The sequence below is a fragment of the Colias philodice genome, chromosome 16 (assembly GCF_061535455.1).
Source record: "Colias philodice isolate Cphi_HAF_F1 chromosome 16, ilColPhil1 Martin Lab GWU primary, whole genome shotgun sequence".
Taxonomy (NCBI): domain Eukaryota; kingdom Metazoa; phylum Arthropoda; class Insecta; order Lepidoptera; family Pieridae; genus Colias; species Colias philodice.
In genome coordinates, this window is record NC_143101.1 from 3,278,367 (window position 1) to 3,298,138 (window position 19,772).

At 32.7% G+C, this 19,772-nt stretch overlaps 1 protein-coding gene and 1 long non-coding RNA gene across 4 annotated transcripts in view; both read right to left on the reverse strand.

The window, feature by feature from the left end:
• Positions 1 to 19,772, reverse strand: part of LOC149481526 (uncharacterized) — a 125,491-nt gene that overhangs the window by 89,183 nt on the left and 16,536 nt on the right. The gene's annotated exons all lie outside the window — the stretch shown is intronic.
• Positions 63 to 18,147, reverse strand: Eaat1 (Excitatory amino acid transporter 1). Of its 3 annotated transcripts, none has more exons than XM_089704970.1 (9): positions 18,057 to 18,147; positions 10,839 to 11,119; positions 10,482 to 10,661; positions 5,894 to 5,985; positions 4,629 to 4,812; positions 4,040 to 4,273; positions 3,294 to 3,485; positions 2,721 to 2,855; positions 63 to 1,508 (listed from the first exon to the last, which is right to left on the reverse strand). In XM_089704970.1, the coding sequence occupies exons 2-9, from the start codon at positions 11,102 to 11,104 to the stop codon at positions 1,346 to 1,348; spliced, it is 1,446 nt and encodes a 481-aa protein (XP_089561096.1). In that variant the 5' UTR covers positions 11,105 to 11,119; positions 18,057 to 18,147; the 3' UTR covers positions 63 to 1,345. The 3 variants fall into 3 exon arrangements, with proteins under 3 accessions (XP_089561096.1, XP_089561097.1, XP_089561095.1); XM_089704971.1 differs by lacking the exon at positions 2,721 to 2,855 and adding an exon at positions 2,092 to 2,226 and having other exon boundaries at positions 18,011 to 18,139; XM_089704969.1 differs by having other exon boundaries at positions 18,011 to 18,139.

Here is a 19,772-nt window from a genome sequence, read left to right on the forward strand (position 1 = left end):
GTGTTATTTTCCTGCTATCTGTTAAGTCAAAGTAATGAAGGCATTAAAAATAAAAAGAACACTTGAATGTAATAAGTTATTTATTATTAAATTATTTAAATAAAATATAGTTAAAGTTTTTGTCCTCACATTAATCTTGCAACAGTCAAACTGAACGTGTTACATGTCATGCTAATTAGACCGTTATCTCATAGACCATAGAGTATCTATTTATCTACATTATACACAAGCTATCGAAAACAATAGACTAGACAACTGCTTCATAATACATTATTAAAACCAATACTGAGTTGTATGTCGAACACATTTAATTTAACACGATAAATTGCCTTATTACTTAATATTTGGTAACATACATTGTAGATATTCTACTTCTAACACCTTTATTGTAATATTTATACTACGAACAAATTAAACCTTTTGTAAACTTTGAGTAAACAATACAAATAACCATGTTATTTAACCTTTATAAAGATTACTTACTCATCCACATATTTGTTTGATATGTGACAACACAATTAAAATAATTTTCGTTCAAAACGATTGAGTATTTCAATATTTTTTAAATTAAACAAATATCAATTGGAATGCAAGAATTTTATGGGTGACTAAATTCTAATTTACAACTATTATTATGGCACATAACTATTATACAAGTTACTTAAATAATCTATTTTTGATATAATGTACTTTACAGGCGCACAATTAAATACAACCATACGATAAGTTATGATTTCAATGTACATACAAAAAATATAAGGATTTCTAGGATAGGTAAATAGTATTGAATGATAGAAGTAAATAGTACAGTTGTACTAATATAATGCGTATTTCTACCGATGTGTTCAGAAAAATTTCATAGCAAATTTCCAAAAAGATTTTCCAAAATTATTATTTTATATACATCGTTAATCATAATTTTCCATAAATATTTTCGTGGTTAAAGAGTTAAAAAACTGCTACTTCATAAATTCATCGAATAGTGTTTTGGCACACCGAGAACACACATATTATAGTTTTAAGCTCATAATCTACGTACATTCAATTTTGTTTGTAAAAGTACTATCACCGAATTTCAAGTATGAAAAATCTAAATTCCAAACTACCTAATACATTTTCTTTCAACTGTAACTAAATATGTTAAATGTACTATAATATTATGTAATGCAACTGCCAATGTATCAAATGGCATACAATAACACAATTCAACACAATAAATTAATCACAACATGGCTACAATACTCACACTAAATTGTTCTTACAATAAACGTTTGCCACCGATAACGATACCGGTAACGATAACGGTTATATCGTTATAACGGTGCGTTATGAACGTTATAACGTTTCAATGTTCGCCCTTCTCTAGATCGCTGAGTTCATGCGCCGGGCCTTCTCTGTCATTGTTTTGTACGGCTCGAGATTTCTCAATATCGGCTTGGGATAAAGAAGTCACGATGATCGCACCTAACGCGTCGCACACTACGTTAATTGTTGTTCTGAATCGATCGCTGAAATGTGGAAAGAAAAATAAGGAATTACGGACACAAGAAGCTAAATCAATTGTTTAATTTTCAATGAATCCAGAATTATATTTATACTACCGGTCCGCCCCGGCTTCGCCCGTGGTACATATGAAAAATAGATGTTGGCCGATTCTCAGACTTACCCGATATGCACAGAAAATTTCATGAGAATCGGTCCACCCGTTTCGGAGGAGTATGCAGACTAACATTGTGACATGAAAATTTTATATATATAAAGAAAGAAGTACATACTTAACTTAATGGTAAAAATTTAAAAAATGGAAAATGTCCCCTTTTTTTCCCATGTATCTAGAAAAAAATTAATTGTCTGTAAAGTCGGTTTACTGACGATAGTTGAACGTGACAACGTCCGATTGTGCTTCTTTGTCGCTCGTTCCGCGCTCTCGCTTGCACTTCAAGCCTTACATGGAACGCCTCAGAGCGAGGTAACGCCGCATGAGTCATGTTTTTTCGTGCGTGCAGCCGGCTTTATCGAATTATAAGACGTCGTCACGTCAAAAAATCAAAGAAGCAAGATTCCAAGTCCAAGTTTTAACCAAATACTCACAGCAGCCAATCAACCGCAAGAATAATGGAGACGTCCTCAGCGGGCAAGTTGACGGTATCGAGCACCATCACCATGGTAACCAGACCGGCTTGTGGGATACCTGCTGCACCTATACTTGCTGCTGTTGCTATTACACTAGAAGTTCCTGAATCCTGGTGTTATGTTTTGGATTTGGCTAAAGTATTAGTGGGTAAGAATCCCTGCTTTTCTCGCCAAAAGACAGAGTACCTATATTTTGAGAAAAAAAGACCAATAACTCACAGAATACCTGCCTTGCTTTGGCTTTGGCCGAAGTTTTAGTGGATAAGAATCTCTGCTTTCTCCCCAAAAGTCAGTATACCTATATTTTGACAATAAAAGGACCAAACTCACAGCAGCCAATCAACCGCAAGGATAATGGAGACATCTTCAGCGGGCAAGTTGACGGTATCGAGCACCATCACCATGGTAACCAGACCGGCTTGTAGCCCGCTGCAGCTATACTAGCTGCTTTTGCTATTACACTAGAAGTTCCTGAATCCTGGTGTTATGTTTTGGATTTGGCTAAAGTTTTAGTGGATAAGAATCTCTGCTTTCTCCCCAAAAGACAGTTTATACATATTTGGACAATAAAAGGACCAGAAACTCACAGCAGCCAATCAACCGCAAGAATAATGGAGACGTCTTCAGCGGGCAAGTTGACGGTATCGAGCACCATCACCATGGTAACCAGACCGGCTTGTGGGATACCCGCCGCACCTATACTTGCTGCCGTTGCTGTTACACTGGAAGAAAGAAGGAAAAACCATTTCAAAGTGAAAAATAAAAAAGGAGAAAAAGAGCGTGTATGCCGAGCACACGCGCAGTGAAACTTCTTTAACAAGATTCAAAGATAACAAAATCGTCGCCTTACTCCATAACGTGACGGTATTGCCATGTTGTGACTTGTGACCTTGAAATTTTAGCGCCTTAAGAAGTTTCACTTCAAAAAATGGGGATGGGAGAGAGAGAGATACCAGTCAAATCTAATTGCAAGTTGCAGAATGTCATTCAGCCTTTATTTTAAGGGATTATTCGTAATATTATCGAAATTTAAATCAACAATATTTTATTCTTCAAAATTCGAAACTAATGAAAACGAACTTATATCACTGGTCAAACTGGATGAAAAATTATACCTTCAAAATATATGATGGTGGATGCATACTAATTAACTTTCTCACCTCACAGCAATAATCTTTCCAAAGGACATTTCCACCTTCCTCAACTGAGCAATGAATATAGCAGCCACGGCTTCATACAGCGCTGTGCCGTCCATGTTAATGGTCGCTCCGATGGGAATCACGAAGCGGGTTATACGAGGGTCGAGCCCCATTTCGTCACAACACCCTATCGTTATTGGCATTGTTGCTGAACTGGAATAAGTTAGGATATATTGATTTTAAATTTGAAGTTAATAAGGCAATTTTTCCTGTTAGTAGCTTTAGATTAAGGATTCAGGAAAAATGTAAGAAAATAAATTCAGGAACAGCTAACATCTATAGCAGGGTTAAAATTGTGGCTCCGATGGGAATCACGAAGCGGGTTATACGAGAGTCGAGCCCCATTTCGTCACAACACCCTATCGTTATTACTTATTGGCATTGTTGCTGAACTGGAAGATTTATTTTAAAATTTCAGAAAAAATAAAATCCAGAAAATGTGGCCATATCACTAAGTGATCTCTTGCAGGTGACCTGGGCAAAAGGAAACATATGTATGTTTCCTTTTACGTAGTAAAAACTATAGGCTTGATGAGATAATAAGTTCAAAATTTACCAGGGACAATGGAAAGTAAGTAGTTATTTAGAACCTAATAAAAATGGAGATTGAGAGAAAAGAAATTTTATCGTCATCTATGGATGAACACGTAGACATATACAAGTTATTACAAAATATGTCTTAAAATCTTTTTCCCATGTAAACTTACCTTGAAGCAGTACCAAACGCAGTGGCCATAACTTGTCCCATCTTAGCGATATACCGGCAAGGGAGCTTCTTCGTCGCAATGACGAACAATATGCTCAACGTACCAAAACCGTGGAGGAACAAACCCAGTAGTACTGTCATGAAGTATAGACCGAGCCTTCCAACTAGCTCCGCGAATGAATCGATTTCCATTATTTTAGCTGTCACTAGGAAGAAAACACCGAGGGGTGATAGCCTGTAAAAGGTTAGGTTTTAATAATGTTCTAGAAATTAAAAATGATTTAAATTGTATTTATGGAATTGATATATATGGAAGCAATATAAGCTGCTTTAATTTTTATTTTAGCATTATTTAAGCTTACAACAAAAATTAAGCCGGTACAAACCATATAAGCTACTTTGATTTAGTATGATAATGACATATTTGAGCAAAAACAATATGTATTGATAATGTTTCATTTAATATTATAGAGCTTTTTTTTTACTCAAATAAGTTATTATCATACTAGATATAGCTAGGCATTTTAAAATTTGTAAAAATAAGACAATAAGAAGACTTCTAATGAAATACTCTTAAAAAGAATAAATACCAAATAACCCATCCAGTGATGATCATCATAGCTTCAGATAGCGCGTGGAAGAAGTTTTGCAATGGCCGGCTCTTGTCTCCCATTTTGCCCAAAGTTATTCCCAGAACAATACTGAAACATACCAAGCCCAAAACATTGCTGCCCTTTTGATAGTCACCTTCTATTTTGTATGTTTCTAGATGACCTGTAAATTATAAAAACGAAGGTTATTTATTATTTAAGAAATTAATAAATAGCATTAGTATGTGCTGCAGTATTTTTAATAAATATATATTTTGAATCGTTCTTAATTTGGCCCGTAAAATTAGACTATAGGGGAAGGGATATACAGTCAAAATCTGTTATAACGACATCGAAGGGACTAGTCATATTGAGTCGTAAAAACCGATAGTTGTAACAACCGGATTTGAATTTTCTCCCTTTCTTTCCAAACGGTTAAAATTTTCGAGTGTGATACACTATATTCTTTTGCCAGGTAGCTTTGAAATAATACGCGATTTTTCTTCGATATTGATTTGTTTTCTTTTTTGCGACATGTTACAATTTTCACAGTTAACTCAACAATATGTTTTGGTGTGCCTTGTGAAAAGATAAGTAACAAACTAGATATGACGAAGCGGGCCTTCAGGCTACTGCATGCATGTGCTTTGTTTCTAAGAATTACAAAAGACCCTAAACTTTGATTACTTTTACGATAATAGCCATTGACTATTATACCGTAGATACGTTTATCTACAGCCTACGTCAATCTCATACATTCGTAGTCTATTCTATTGAACGCTACGCTAACAGAAAGCCACTTGACTAGGGGGGCAGGTCACGTGTCCTGACGCGAGTTTAAGATTTTTTACCCATTACAGAAAAAGTGCTCAACGCCGCTAAAGAAGTTTTCACTTCAAAAATAATACTTATAGCCAGAAAGAACGTTCACATATCTTTAATTTAAAATCTGAAAAGTTAAAGCAAAGAACATAATGACTCACTTCACCTGTATAATTTTCCTCGAGAACTCTTTAGTCTTTCATGTAAAGTACAAGTATGTATAATAAAAAAATTGTACAATGTTAAAGTACCAAATGCTAAGATCATTTTTCATATTATATGAAATTTGACGAGTTTGGTGCTCTACGACCGAGCTGGTAAACAAATTCAAATATATTTTACGTAGTTAAGTGGTTATAATCATATCCTGAGGTTTAAGCACGATTTTTTTTTCTCAATGATATAATTTAATTAATATTACGTAGAACATGCGTAGCACTCACCTTTTATAGCTTTTGTGTCGTTGACATCGTAGGCGAGCCTTGTGCGATATGAAAAAATAGTCGCTTGCACGATGTTTTCAGGAAAAACATTTCTGAAATTATTTTAAAGCATATTCAGATTACCATTATTTCCAACATTCTTAAAAGAATTTATCTTATTACCGATTATCATTTATTTCAGAAACTGCTTTTAAGTATATATTGGTCAGATCAAAATAATTAAACGATACATTTCAACAACTCTACGTTTGATCTGCAGCATTAAAATCTGCCTTAAATTGTGAGTTAAAGGTCTATCCTCTTATTTATTCTATCTCATAAGAATTTTCTAATAAACAAGTTAAACGGTTCATAAAATCACAGCTATAGACCAATCATCGCCTAAAGTCTAAACACAAGAGCACGAAGGGCAAATCTTTTAAACGGATTAGAAGATGCTCGCACATGATGAATGGACTAGGTCGCTTCCCTTGTTATTGTACTTACGAGTTACTTGTAAGGACTATCAACCTTGATATATTGGATTCAGTGTGAATAAGAAAGACAGAAGTCATAGGAAGGAATTACTTGTATTGAAATAACCTTGCTGTTGAGACTCTACCAACCCCATAAGTCATCCACACATTCCGCACACTGATCTTGCGTAGGTACGAAATAAACTTATTAAAAGTATAGAATCTGACAGAAAATATATTTATCTATAGTTTTTTTAGCCAATACCTGGTTACTAATGAAATAAGAAGTAAGAATAAAATAAGATGAATATATTAAAAAATAATATATTATGATAATTTTGGTGTCGGCCTTTTAGGTAGTAAAAAATAATTGATATCTGATAAAAATATTTTTACATGGATTTCTCCCTAAATTTAAGATTTAATGCTCGCCTAGCTGTTCTTTTTCCAATAAATAGAATTGTGTTATTTATTAGTTGAATTATTCGCAAATCTTATCAAATACTAGATTCGTAGATACAATGTTCCAAAAATTGTCAAAACAAGGTTAAGCAAGGCAAGGTAAAACGAACTACGCTCCAAAACAAAATATCTCGATTGCTTCATAGATTCCGGTCAACACTTCAACAGGTCGACTTCCCCCAACTCTAATCTTAACTTGTAGCCACCTGACAACCCGTTAACACAATAAACTGACGCTCTTTAGTTTGATTGATCGCCAGTGTTAAAGGGTTATCAAGATGAATTTCAGGAAATTTATTTATGATACGACTATTATTATGCATAATATTAATATCGTAGTGATCAAATCTTGATGTATAAAATATTATGGTAATTACAGCGCTTATATCTACTTGGCAGTTTTGTTGATTATGTTGACTGATGGCTATAACAATATTGCCTACTATTTTTTTTTTGCAATTTTTATTAGAATAACTGACCTACCTATCTATTTGGTTAAAAGAGACATAAGAATTCGTTAAAAATCGACCAGTAATCCTATGTTAAGGGAAGTTAATGATTAACTATGAAATCGATAAGAAGGAGAGTAGTTTAATTTATTCATACGAAAAGCTTTGCTTGTTTGAAAGTAACTACTTTACCTCAAAGCTAATACGAATAATCATAAAAATATCTTGTCACTAGATGTTCAGCCCTATCTTAGTAAGTAGAACACAATATAAATAGATGATGAAGACTGACGAGAGAGCACTACGACGCCAATTTGCACTATCATAAATTGACAATTATCATTGTTTTTGCACTTCGAGTGTGGTAGAAGTAGGTACAATGTATAACAATTGTACATACGATGTTTCGTTTATGTTTATTATTTTTAGTAAATAATTTTTGGAATTCGGGTTTCGGTTATATATACGTAATACGTTATAGAGTCAAGTTGGACAGAACTGTGCTCTTTTTTTTCAAATTTCCTTATAATTAGTACCCGTGTTAATGCTTAATTCAGAAAAAGGAAAGTTAAGAATAATTCATATGTCAGCGACTTGTCAGTGAACCAATATTAACATAAAGTTAGCTATAAGTCTAAGCTTTTATCATATCTAAATCTAAGAAAAAAAGAAAATTGAGTATTTGAATGAAATTTTTTTTTGTGATAAATGGAAAGATTATATATTAGTTTTATAACAAAACTGTTTTTATTTTTATTTTTTTTGCAATAATTCAAAAGTTATTTCAAAATAAAAATTAGTCTTTGAATCCAGTACCGAAGACACGCCGACAACTCCCGAAGCGTCACCCGAGCGCGTGTGACGTCATAATGTTAGTTTTCACTCATTGCAGTTGATAGAAAAATAAATATAGTTTGAAAAACTAAACAGGATAATAAGATAAATTCATGAAATTATTGTATTGTTACCGGGTTTTTATAAGTATACAAATTTAAATTAAATCCGTCGGTTTATAGTGGGTCTAAATCGAATCGAAAGGGAATTGGTTACATACAAACATATGTTTTAAGCTGATACTGGCGATCCTTATCAGGATAAATTTATGATATTATTGTATTGTCATCGGACCTTGATAAGTGTTCAAAATTTGAACAAAATCCGTCGGTTTTAAGTGGGTCAAAATCGAGTCGAAACTTCGAAAGGAGTCGGTTACATACAAACATACAGGTGAAGCTAATAAAAGCGTGTTAATAATAATAATAAATACAGTGTTTTGATCTATTGCACGCCTCATAAGCGAAGCGTTGAGGTGGGTACTACTGTCACTTCGCGCAAAACATCAGATTTTTCAAACTTAAAATTGCCTTACGTATCATACATTGCACTTGTAAGATAATACATACACACACATATTAAGAAAAAACACTATTTTTAACGTTCATGATATTTTTGATGTCATTTTTGTTATTTAAACTAGTTAAAAAACAGTTTAAAAAAGTTCTGTCTTGGACGTCCGTGTGTCTGTATGTGCGGATCCTTTTTCTTGTTAACACGATAGCGACCGAAATACTTTACTAATCGAGTCTTTTTTTTTCTCTTACGCTTGAGTATGCTCAGGAATAGAACCCTTTCATTTTTCAGGGTCTGATTCGATGTGGTTTAATTGTTATTAAATAAACAAAAATAATAATTAATAAATATTTATTAAAAAAAAATTATGAGGCGTGCACTTTTGGATTTTCCAAATTATTTAATTTTGTTGTCATTATTAAATTACATATTAATTATATTAATTGTTAATTATATTATTTAAATTTATATTAAAAATGGCGAACCTCAAAAGTAATCGTTTTGTACCATTATGTACGAATACTACAAAGGCAACTCCTGACAAAAATCGGTGATCATAAATTGTATATCAACATCAAGAATATTATTTTCGTAACTAACTAACTAATTCGGAACCAACAAACAAATCGTATCTTAGCAATAAATTTTCAATATTATTGTCTAGTCACGTGTAATAGCCGTAAACGATATGTACTGCAGTTAATAGCTATAACATTATGACGTCACTATCTATGGTGACCAGTCATGGCGCGTTTGTAGTCACGTGATTCTAATTTAAATTTCATCAATTTTTAATTGCTTATAATTAACGGAAAAAAATTTTTTTGAAGTCATTTGCATTAAATATCAATATTATTAATAATAAAGTTTCAAAATACATAAAAAAAATCAATAATTTTTTTTTATTCAAATACTCAATTCAGTAATGTAGCAGTAGTAATGTATATTATGAATGAATCTGAATGCTTCCATTACATACACTTTAGTTAAGCCGATGAGTAATGACGATTCATATCTACTTAACTATAAATTGAGTCTGAAATTTCATCTGAACAATTGAACTGTACACAGGATAGGATTAATACGCAACTGCATCTAATCTACGTTGAAAATCATTAAAAAATACATAGATCCCTACCTAAAAACCACAGCTAAAAACATTAAGTAGGGGAGCCCAAGAGGGGATTTTGGGATTTACTCGAGCGCGTCAGATTACTATAAGGGACGGTACCTTAGCTATTCATTAGTACCTCTAGTCAATATGAGCAGTTATAGTTGGTGGGTGCGCTCAGGGGCCCCGCTGGAAAATTTGAATAATCCATAATTTCCTAAGGTTGAGCTCGAATCGTCAGATTAGCGAAATGGGGACTTCTTATATTGTAATTAACCCCCCCATATATTAATCTGACGCGCTCGAATAATATTACTTAAATTTTTTACCCTTTCTTCATAGCGATTAAATCGCCACTTAAATCGTCAGATTAACGTATACTTTTTTTCAGTGACGTCCTGGAGCATGCAAAATATCAATATCTAACGCGCTTGAGTATTTCCAAGCCAATTTTTTTCTTTTTTAAATTAAAAAAAATCAAAAAACCCTTCCCCACCGCTAAAAGTGAAAACATTATAGGACCTTTTTTTCTCGCTATGGTCTAATCTACCAATTCTAATAGGTTCCCGTGACGCTCGAGTAAATCCACATTTAGCATCCTGGGCTCCCCTACTATTAAGACGTTGCCCTATTATTTTTATGCATAATGAAAAGTCACTCAATTTAACAAATCGTGACTTACTCTTTTTATGTTAGTTGTTAAGGCTGTTATTTTCTTAAGTTTCATAACTTTATACGACATTAATAATGAAAATACTTACCGTATTAAATCGAGTAGTGTATCTGCTGTCAGGGTATCTTTAGTGACCAGTTTGGTCGCATTAGGCTGTTGAAACGCCTCCGACGATTTGCCGGGCTTGATGGTAGTGACCAGAGCTATACCGAGCATGACTGCGCATACCGTCGTCGTCATGTAGTAGATGATTGCTCGAAGACCTACTCTGGAAGGTAATGTTGGAAGGTTAATAGTTAATACATCTTTTATCATTTTTGATATGGACTGAAAAATATATTGATATTTGTGAGAGAAATAGGTTAGGAAATAAATATTATTAAAAGATACCTCTGAAGGTATCATAGAAGGTGTTGAAAACAAGCTCAACTATTTGTATACTCACTTTCCAGATAAACTAAGATCCAAAGATCCAATCGCAGACACAATGGACGAAACTAGAAGCGGGACGATCAAGCACTTCAGCATTCGCAAGAACAATTCCCCAGGGTATTGGAAGTACATAACCTCTCGCCTCGTCCATTCGTACCCTGTGGCCCTCAGCCCCCATCCCAGTAAAGTGCCAGCGACCACCCCGATAATTGTCAGTAATGTTAAGAGGTTCTGCCGGAGGAAGCTAGTGACACCCTCCCTTCGTATTTGGAGCGGCATCTTGTGATACCGTTTCTGGAAAAGAATAAAGACGAATATTTATATATGTATATCAATTTCTATAACGACTATTATAAGCAGAAATTAATAGAACATAATATTTAGAGTAAACATTAACTTAGAAGAGAACATAATATTTAGAGAACACATTAGAGACTTAAAAGTTCCATTTCTACAATCTTTATAAAATAAACAATTATAATTTTCTATTCTGACGATGACTTTGGTCACATTCTGTGTCGTGAACCGTCATAAATAATTGCCAATAGAAGTCGAGCTTGGGTCACTGACGATGATATGGAACGGTGACCCTAAGACAATAATAATTAAATAACAATCACAGATCACAATGTCTTTGGAATAGTGCCCGTTGCCTGACATTCACATTGTATTCTATCGTCTATTAATTAAGATGAATCACTTTTGTTGTGGCGTCTCGCAATCGATTCACATCTGAATTATTTTCTATTTATAAAACATGGAATACGTCTCTATTAACACTTTATTGTAATTATATTTCCGTTGTACATTTACGTGTCTTTTTTATATTTAACCAAAACTGAAACATGGAACACATGGAAAACACTTGTCTCTCTGTTCCTGTTTTTCTTTCGAACACGCGACGGGTTCATGTGGTAATGTGCTTACAAGTAACAGGAGGAACACATATTCGCTATCTATGGATTGATTGAATTCACGTGGCTATGTGTATATTATTTGCCTTAAAATTCGGATCACTATTATTAAACGAGCATTTCATGAGCCTTTATAAGACACTAAGATGATAGAATATAATTTTATTTTAATGCGAGCGAAGAAGGAGGAATAAGAAAATGGTAAATAATAATATTATGTCTCTACCTAAGTGACTGATCATGGATGAACTGGTCATGAAGTTAAATGTTACATGCCACATACATTGCTGTTCACATTCGCTTACAGTAACTTCTAAATCTTGGTCGTGATATTAACTTTTGAAGTGAATTATTTTCACTTTTTTGAAGTGAATTAGTTTTTTGAAGTGAATTAGTTTCAGCCCTCTATAGTTAATAATAGGAATAGTTCAAATAAAATAAATAATTTGATACTTGACTTGGTTATTTTCATCTATTAAGTTTATCTTTTAGCGCATGCAGTACTACTACTTCGAATTTTCGCCAAATACCTATCACATTTTCACATTTAGATACTTATGTAGAGACTATATTTTGTGATGTTCAAGGGATATTAAATTGGCACGCTACGAGGGAATTAATAATAGAAAGTAATTCATTACAGATTTTGTATGGATAATTATATTAAATTGCAATATAATAAAAATTAATATATGTAGGTAGATTCATTATGGTCAAACAAATATCTATAAATTTTGTTTCTGCCAATCAATAAACATGCGTTCAAAATTATCTGGGGTTTCAGTTTTTCTAGCGCTCTATAAAGTAGAAATCAATGCGCAAAAACTCGGGGAGTTTTGATGAGAATCAACAAACTCCATGACCCAGTCACCCAGGGTTGCCACACGCAACCTTGCCAAAAGCAGTTGCCAAATTGGCAATCTTGCAGAAAAAATCAGCAGCCGTAACAACACGTGGGAGCTTCCCCGTGCGGATGCCGGCGCGGATATCTTTATTTAGTGTAACCGATCGCTCCCCTCGGTCACACGCACACCAATCTAGCTACCTGACTGGAAGTGTACACTCGATCTAGTCACTGCCGAAATATAGGGCAATGCTAATGGGCTAATGATAACCAGGCGTTTCGTCATACTCAAAGGGCTCGGTGCCGCTTCCTTATTATGTAGGTGTAAGATATAATGCTATCTATACATGCTTATTGCTTATACATACGTAGGTATGCCTACTGGATTTAAGTGAAGGTGTCAAAGTAAAAGTAACATAGAAAATTACCAAAAATAATCTGTTTCTACAATTTCGAAGCTTACTAAATATTTATTTGTTAACAGATTGTAACTAGGTACCCATTCAAGTTTTCAGTTGGCAAATAAATTCTTAATTAATTATACGTACTTGCTTGAATATTAATTTAAATTTGATCAGACTCTATTTTAAAATAGAACAAATAAACTCGGCGTTAATAAAATCTTAGCACCATTAATTTTTCAGGTAGATAGTCGAGTTAAGTCTTAAGCACTTATTTCATAATCTCCACTTGTACCGTTTCGTGACAACAGTTCTCATCGACCTACATAAGGGATTATTTGATACTTGGTAACAGAAGCTATTTCAATCAAGTTGACGGACACGTGGCTGCTGAGCCCGAATTATAGGTAGCTGTAGGACAATGAAAGTGGAACTATGACGGTGTATCTTGATATAGTTAACATCATGGGCAAGTTGCACAATCTCTATATATTTACATGAAACTTAATAAATCGATATATTAGAGGACAACATTTTAATATGTACTTGACAGTAATTATAGTGGACATGCATTAAAGTTTAAAGATAAGTCGTACATTTATTAATTTGCTGATTGTTTTGAAACTTCGTTTCCGAGTGACATTATTTGAAGGTCCCAACAAAAAGATAGCTCAGCATTGAACAAAACGTAACTATAAAATCACGAGTACTTAGAACAGTGGATTAACAAATGATGATAAAGCATGGCAAATGCAATTTGTACAACGAGTGCTTCCGGCGAACGCGACGCGAACTATAATCGCTGATATGCGAAGTTTCTATGTGACTCTTACTACTTTTAACTTTAATTATAAACAAAATAAAGACTTAACGAAATGTTAAATTAAAATGTTCTTTAATTCTAAAATTTGTATTGAATATTAAAAAGTTATTACCGCGTCCACGTTTCCGGATATTAATACTTGTAAGCATCTATGTGAATAGCAATTCATGTAACATAACTTTATGACCTATAGGTATCTATGATCCATCGCATGGGTGGAGTCATAATATTATTAATTAACATTTTCTTTCTCTCTTCTTCATTTCTTGCCTTAAAATAATATAATATTCTATCATTTTTGAGTCAAGTAGAGACTCATGAGATACTCGTAAAATAAAAGTAATTTGGATTCTAAGTCTACATAAATAAGCCACGTGAAACCATTTAGACGCGTGGCAACATGGGTAAATGATTACCTACATGCGTGAGATGTTTACCTAATAACTAGCTCCGAATTATGTCAGCAAAAACAAGCCTTAGATGTAAGTAACTTATAAGGCATTTCTGATTTGGTAATTATTTCTTAATTATTTGCAGCATACGCATTTAGCAAGTATTTGATGCCGAAGTCGCAGTAAAAGCACATAAAGCTACTAGTACTATGTATAATTTATAATTTTCCCATTTCACTATTATGTCGATATAATAAAGTTACAAATAATGAAATAAATATAAGAGTTATGTTGATAAAATATGTTCTTCACATATCGATTGCAGAAGTGCAGGTTATTTAGTATTTAATAACATAATTAAAATTATTTAAATTAAAAGGAATTCATTAACATCTTTAATTTATTACCATTGAACTAAAGCATTATTTTCTAATTTGATTAAAAGATTATAAAGTATTGATAATAATTAGTGATAATTCATCTAAAATGGTGTAATATAACACTAATTGACCGTCTGAAATGAAAAAATAATATCTGATCGCATTATTTAAATTTAATCAACGTTATATTATAGAATATGTATATTCGTTATTCAGAAACTTCTGTGGAACTGTATCATTTAGAACTTGCGTTAATATTTTCCTTTAACTATAAAAACTCTCCACATTGGCATATGACAACCTATATCCCGGATCATTGTTGAAGATACGCGAACATACAGATAATTTAATTAATATTAATTTGCAAATTAATTCATTAAAAAAAATTAAAGACCTGTATCTCGAAGTAAGAGAATCCTCCATTAACCTATATTTGAAACTACACAAATACATTGTTAATCAACATCATCAAAGTCAAATAAATCAAATGCTAAACTTGACTTAAACTTGTCTCGGATACAAGCCCCATTATAATCAAGTCTCAATAATCAATCAGAAAATTAGAATATGTGTCACCAAGATTTACCAAGAGGTACCTACAGTAAATTGTAGAACTTCCGATTTGTTCCGGAACACGCTCCTTCTACATAGTGACACGGGAATACGGGTTTCCCACTTGACAGTTTCAAGAAATTTCTGTGCAATAGGAATGCACAGATCGGATGTGGCTTGACATTTTGATATTCTGGATACAATCTAGGTAAATGGGAAATCAACGAGTATGAAGACGTGAAGAGTAGAGGAAGTATTCGATAGAAATACTTGGAGGTTTTGCTATAAGTATGGAGGTTTCCATAACGATAAGTAGGTATATGAATAGAAATGTTAAATTTAAGTTATACTACAATCTACATAGTTTGGCTATTATAAGAGAAACATGAGTAATATAATTCAAACCAATTTTAAATTATCTTAGCTAATGAATAGGAAACGTATGAAAATATAACAATGAAAAAATATCCTTGGTAAAGTGTAAGTTGTATACGTAGTATATTATTATTAGTCTGTGGTGTAAGTAATAATTATTGTCCTTATTGGAATTTACTAGAATTGCAAAATAGAAAACCTTATTTCATAATAGGTAGTAATGTTTACATATTAAATGATAATCAATTAATAATAATTAAATGTAATAAGTAGGATGTAGGTGAAGAAAATAACAAAATATACCTACTCCTTGACAAAATCTATATCTACACATCGTTACTTAATCAAATGTGTAAGAAAACAGTAATTTACTAAGGGAAGAAAACAGTAATTTACTAAAATAGGTGTACTGTTACGAAAATAATAAATTGAAATGTGTAAGCGGAACTATTAACTATTAACCATACCAATATACAGGGTGTCCCACTATTGGTATACTAAGCGCGAAGGGACTTGTAGTTTTGCATACACTGATCACGTAAAAAATACTTAAACAAAAAAATAACATCAAAATTTTTTTGCTAAATTTTTCCTGAAAATCCATGTTTTCTTCTCTAACTTCGCGTAGCCGGCATATACTGCTTCGATAATGTGAGCATTTTGTCTATACAAATATAATCTTAAACGATAGGTCACATGCTGGTATTAAAGTTGGGCGGGTAGCTTGTTAGGGGTGTACACATAGAGTTTTAAGAATTCATCTATTTGAAAAAAAAATGCGTCTGGAATTTTATAAGTATTTTTTATGTACTCAGCGTATGCAAAACTATAACCTCCTTTGAGCTTAGTATACCAACAGTGGGACACCCTGTATACATTTAATTACGCATTTCAGAGATGTTCAGTTTAAACTCAAAATACATAAATATGGACAATCTAATCCCGCAGTATGCAGTTTTTTAATGCATGCATTTTTATAAAGTGCTTTTGTAGAATTTATTTTACGATATATAAATTATTGAATTCAGTTAAATGTTGAATGAAAATAGAAACATAGTATACTTAATAGGTAGTACCAAGGTAGTACATACATGCTTCGGTTAAACCTGACAGGTCCACCAGTCAGGTTTACAGCGGTAGTGTGTGTGACAGACATTACAATGAAATTTTATTTACAACTTTATTCACAGCCGAATCCACAATAAAATTCGGTTGATAAAGCATTAAGTATTAAAAACAAAGACCGCGACAACGCAAACGTTTCTAAAATAAACAAAACTTTTTTCTTTATTTAGTCATACCCTCGCGTCGCTCAGTCATTATGAAAAAGCTGGCTTTATTCATATAGGTACATACCCTCAGTTCTTATTGATATTTATGATTTTATAATAAAAGCCCGTTTCTTTTTTATTTTCTTTTCACGTTTAGACACAGACATGTATATTGAATAGTCCTAGTGACCTTGCTTTTTGTGAATCAGTTTTAAAAGTCGTTGAGCCTTATATTAGAATAGCTATATAAAAGTCTGTATGTTTAATGCATAGTTTTAACTCTATCAATATACCTTTACTCGGTATCTTTGTATTAACTTGGTACGAACATACATACCTATGAGCCCTATATGTTCGATTTTAGGCTTTTTAGCTGGGTGGCGTAGCACAGCCCTATCGTGAATTGTTGCTTATCCAATTTACATAATATTTTTTAATAGTCAGTAAGCTTGGAAGGCATCTTTTCCCTTTAACATAATAAAAAGTCAATAGCTGAACTTTCGCGCCCAAAATGATTATTGAAAAAGTTTTGCAATTGCTTATAGCGGCGGTAATACCTGTTATTGCGAAGTCATTCCACTCATTTTTTATTAAAAATAAGTTTTAAATTTTAATCTCTCTAATTTTTATCTTATATAGAATAAACATAATGGAAATGCATGCTTTAGGATAGGCTCGGGCGCCTAACGAGATGGGCATATATATATAAATTAACTGAAAGTAGGTAATAATTTCCATAAAAACAATTTTAAAGGAAATGGACGCACATGTGAATCCCTTTATTTTTCAAAACTTGAAGAATATAGGTACATTAAGATACACCCTCCTACTGTATGTTCCAGCTTTGATAAACAATCGTACTAAATGTTTGGGATTGTATCAAGCACACTTCTTTTACTCTAAGAAAAATAACTCACGAAATTCATACATAGTATCTGTTTCTACGTTTTATTAGTAGCCTAGGAAATACACGCAAAAAAGACACAAAAAAACATCCTTGGAAAACAAAAAATAAACCGTTTAATGTAGTTATTCCCAATACTCGTGTATAGGTGGATGAAGTTCACTTTAAAAGAAGTCTATTTATCAATATCTAATAACATATTCAAACAAACAACTGTGTACTTGCAAATTGGTACCTATACACGAGTCTATTCATGAATCGCTACAATCGACAGGTGTCAATTGACCCACGCGTCTAGCCCTCGTTGCTTTATATCAAAATCTACTTACTATTTGCAGATCTTCACTAGTACACGTGCCAGAACTATTCACTCACCGTTCAACTGTGAAAACACTGATTGAATGTCACTGCATTACTTCGCGCTATTTTTGGAGCGATCGCGTGCACCTCTAACTAGAGTTGGGAGTGAACTGAGGCCATTCTGTCTGGACTGATCCTGATCCTGGGGGTAACGTGGAGGGGAGCTGCGATTGATCTGCGATATATCCTGCGATACTCGCCATCAATGGGACTCTCGACGCACTCTTGTAACGGACATGCGTCAATTAAGCAATCATTTGTTGCAAAACATGTGACATCCTCGATAGATGGAGACCTCTATATATGTAGTATAGGTATACTGTTCAATGTGAAATACATTTGTTAAACTATCTAGGTTTTTAATAGATGCATGGATGCACTATGTTTAACTATTTAATCAGATGTCGATGCAAAACGTTGCAATATCATTCCCTTTTAATAAATATAATTTATGGAGAAGAAAATTACAACGTTTGAGGAATCAAGTTACTTGGGATATATAAATATAGTCCCATTTAACACTTAAAACAAATGATTGAATTTATTCTTATTGCTATTTAACATTTCTTCGCTATTATTTAGTCTAACATTTCCCGAATTTAGCGCTTAAATAATACAGATAGGTTGACTATTGACATATTTTATGGGTTAAAAGTACACAAAAATACTGTTAAATTATCTAAACAAACAAAAATTTACATTTTACAAAAGAAGTATAAACTTCTTCAAATATTATTTCCCTCTATAAGATTAAACTGTAGGATTCCTATAATTTCGTAGCACTTCGTAGCCCGGCGTAGCCTTCCGTGACTACGCTTTATTAGCTTTGAGGAAAAGTTTAAATAGGTACTGAAGGTTTCTAGTGATACGTTAGGTACTATTAAGTATTCTGTGGCAATATAGCCAAAATAATGATGGATTCGTTATAAAGTCCTAGCTTTATATTTTTCATAAAACGTTGGAGAAAAATAAAAATAATGAAAAAAGTAAATGATAGAATTGTTTCATCGTTTCCGACTGATACGACATATGAAACAAAATGGAAACAACAAATCCTAAATCTAACCGTTCTCGAAATATTTGAACCATGAAAACTATCCGATTTTCTGCTATCACCATAGATATTTTTAAATGTCTTTTATGCAATAGGTAGATTTTTACTTGTAAAATAAGATGATATATAATAGACCTCAATAAACAATATTGAACCTAAAATGAATAAACGATTAAAATTAAAGATTTTTTAATTAATCTTTAACCCCATAGCGCCTTAACGTGAATAGGTCGACTTAAACCTCTAAAAAGTTTTTACTTATCAAATAATACCATATTGCTATGTACTTCAAACCACGGCTTCACAAAAAAAAAGAGAAACATTCAAAAATATTTATGCATACTAACATACTAACTTACATGTTTATAATAGTTGTAGGTAAGTATATTATGGATTAAGTATATTAAAATCTTAGAATAAAATATTTAAACTCGGCCGCAGTTTGCTCGAATTCCACAATATACTTACACATCGTATTGAATTACATTTTACAAACACGGCGGTGTAAATATTACATAGTTTAAAACATCTTGCGTTCACAAAATCATTTAAAGTTTATTTATAAAATAGATCTTAATAACTACAAAAATATCGTCACCACTTACATTAGGTATAATCTTGAAGTCCTTTTTATACACACAGTTACTACATTTATGACTTTGACTAGAGATTTTTTT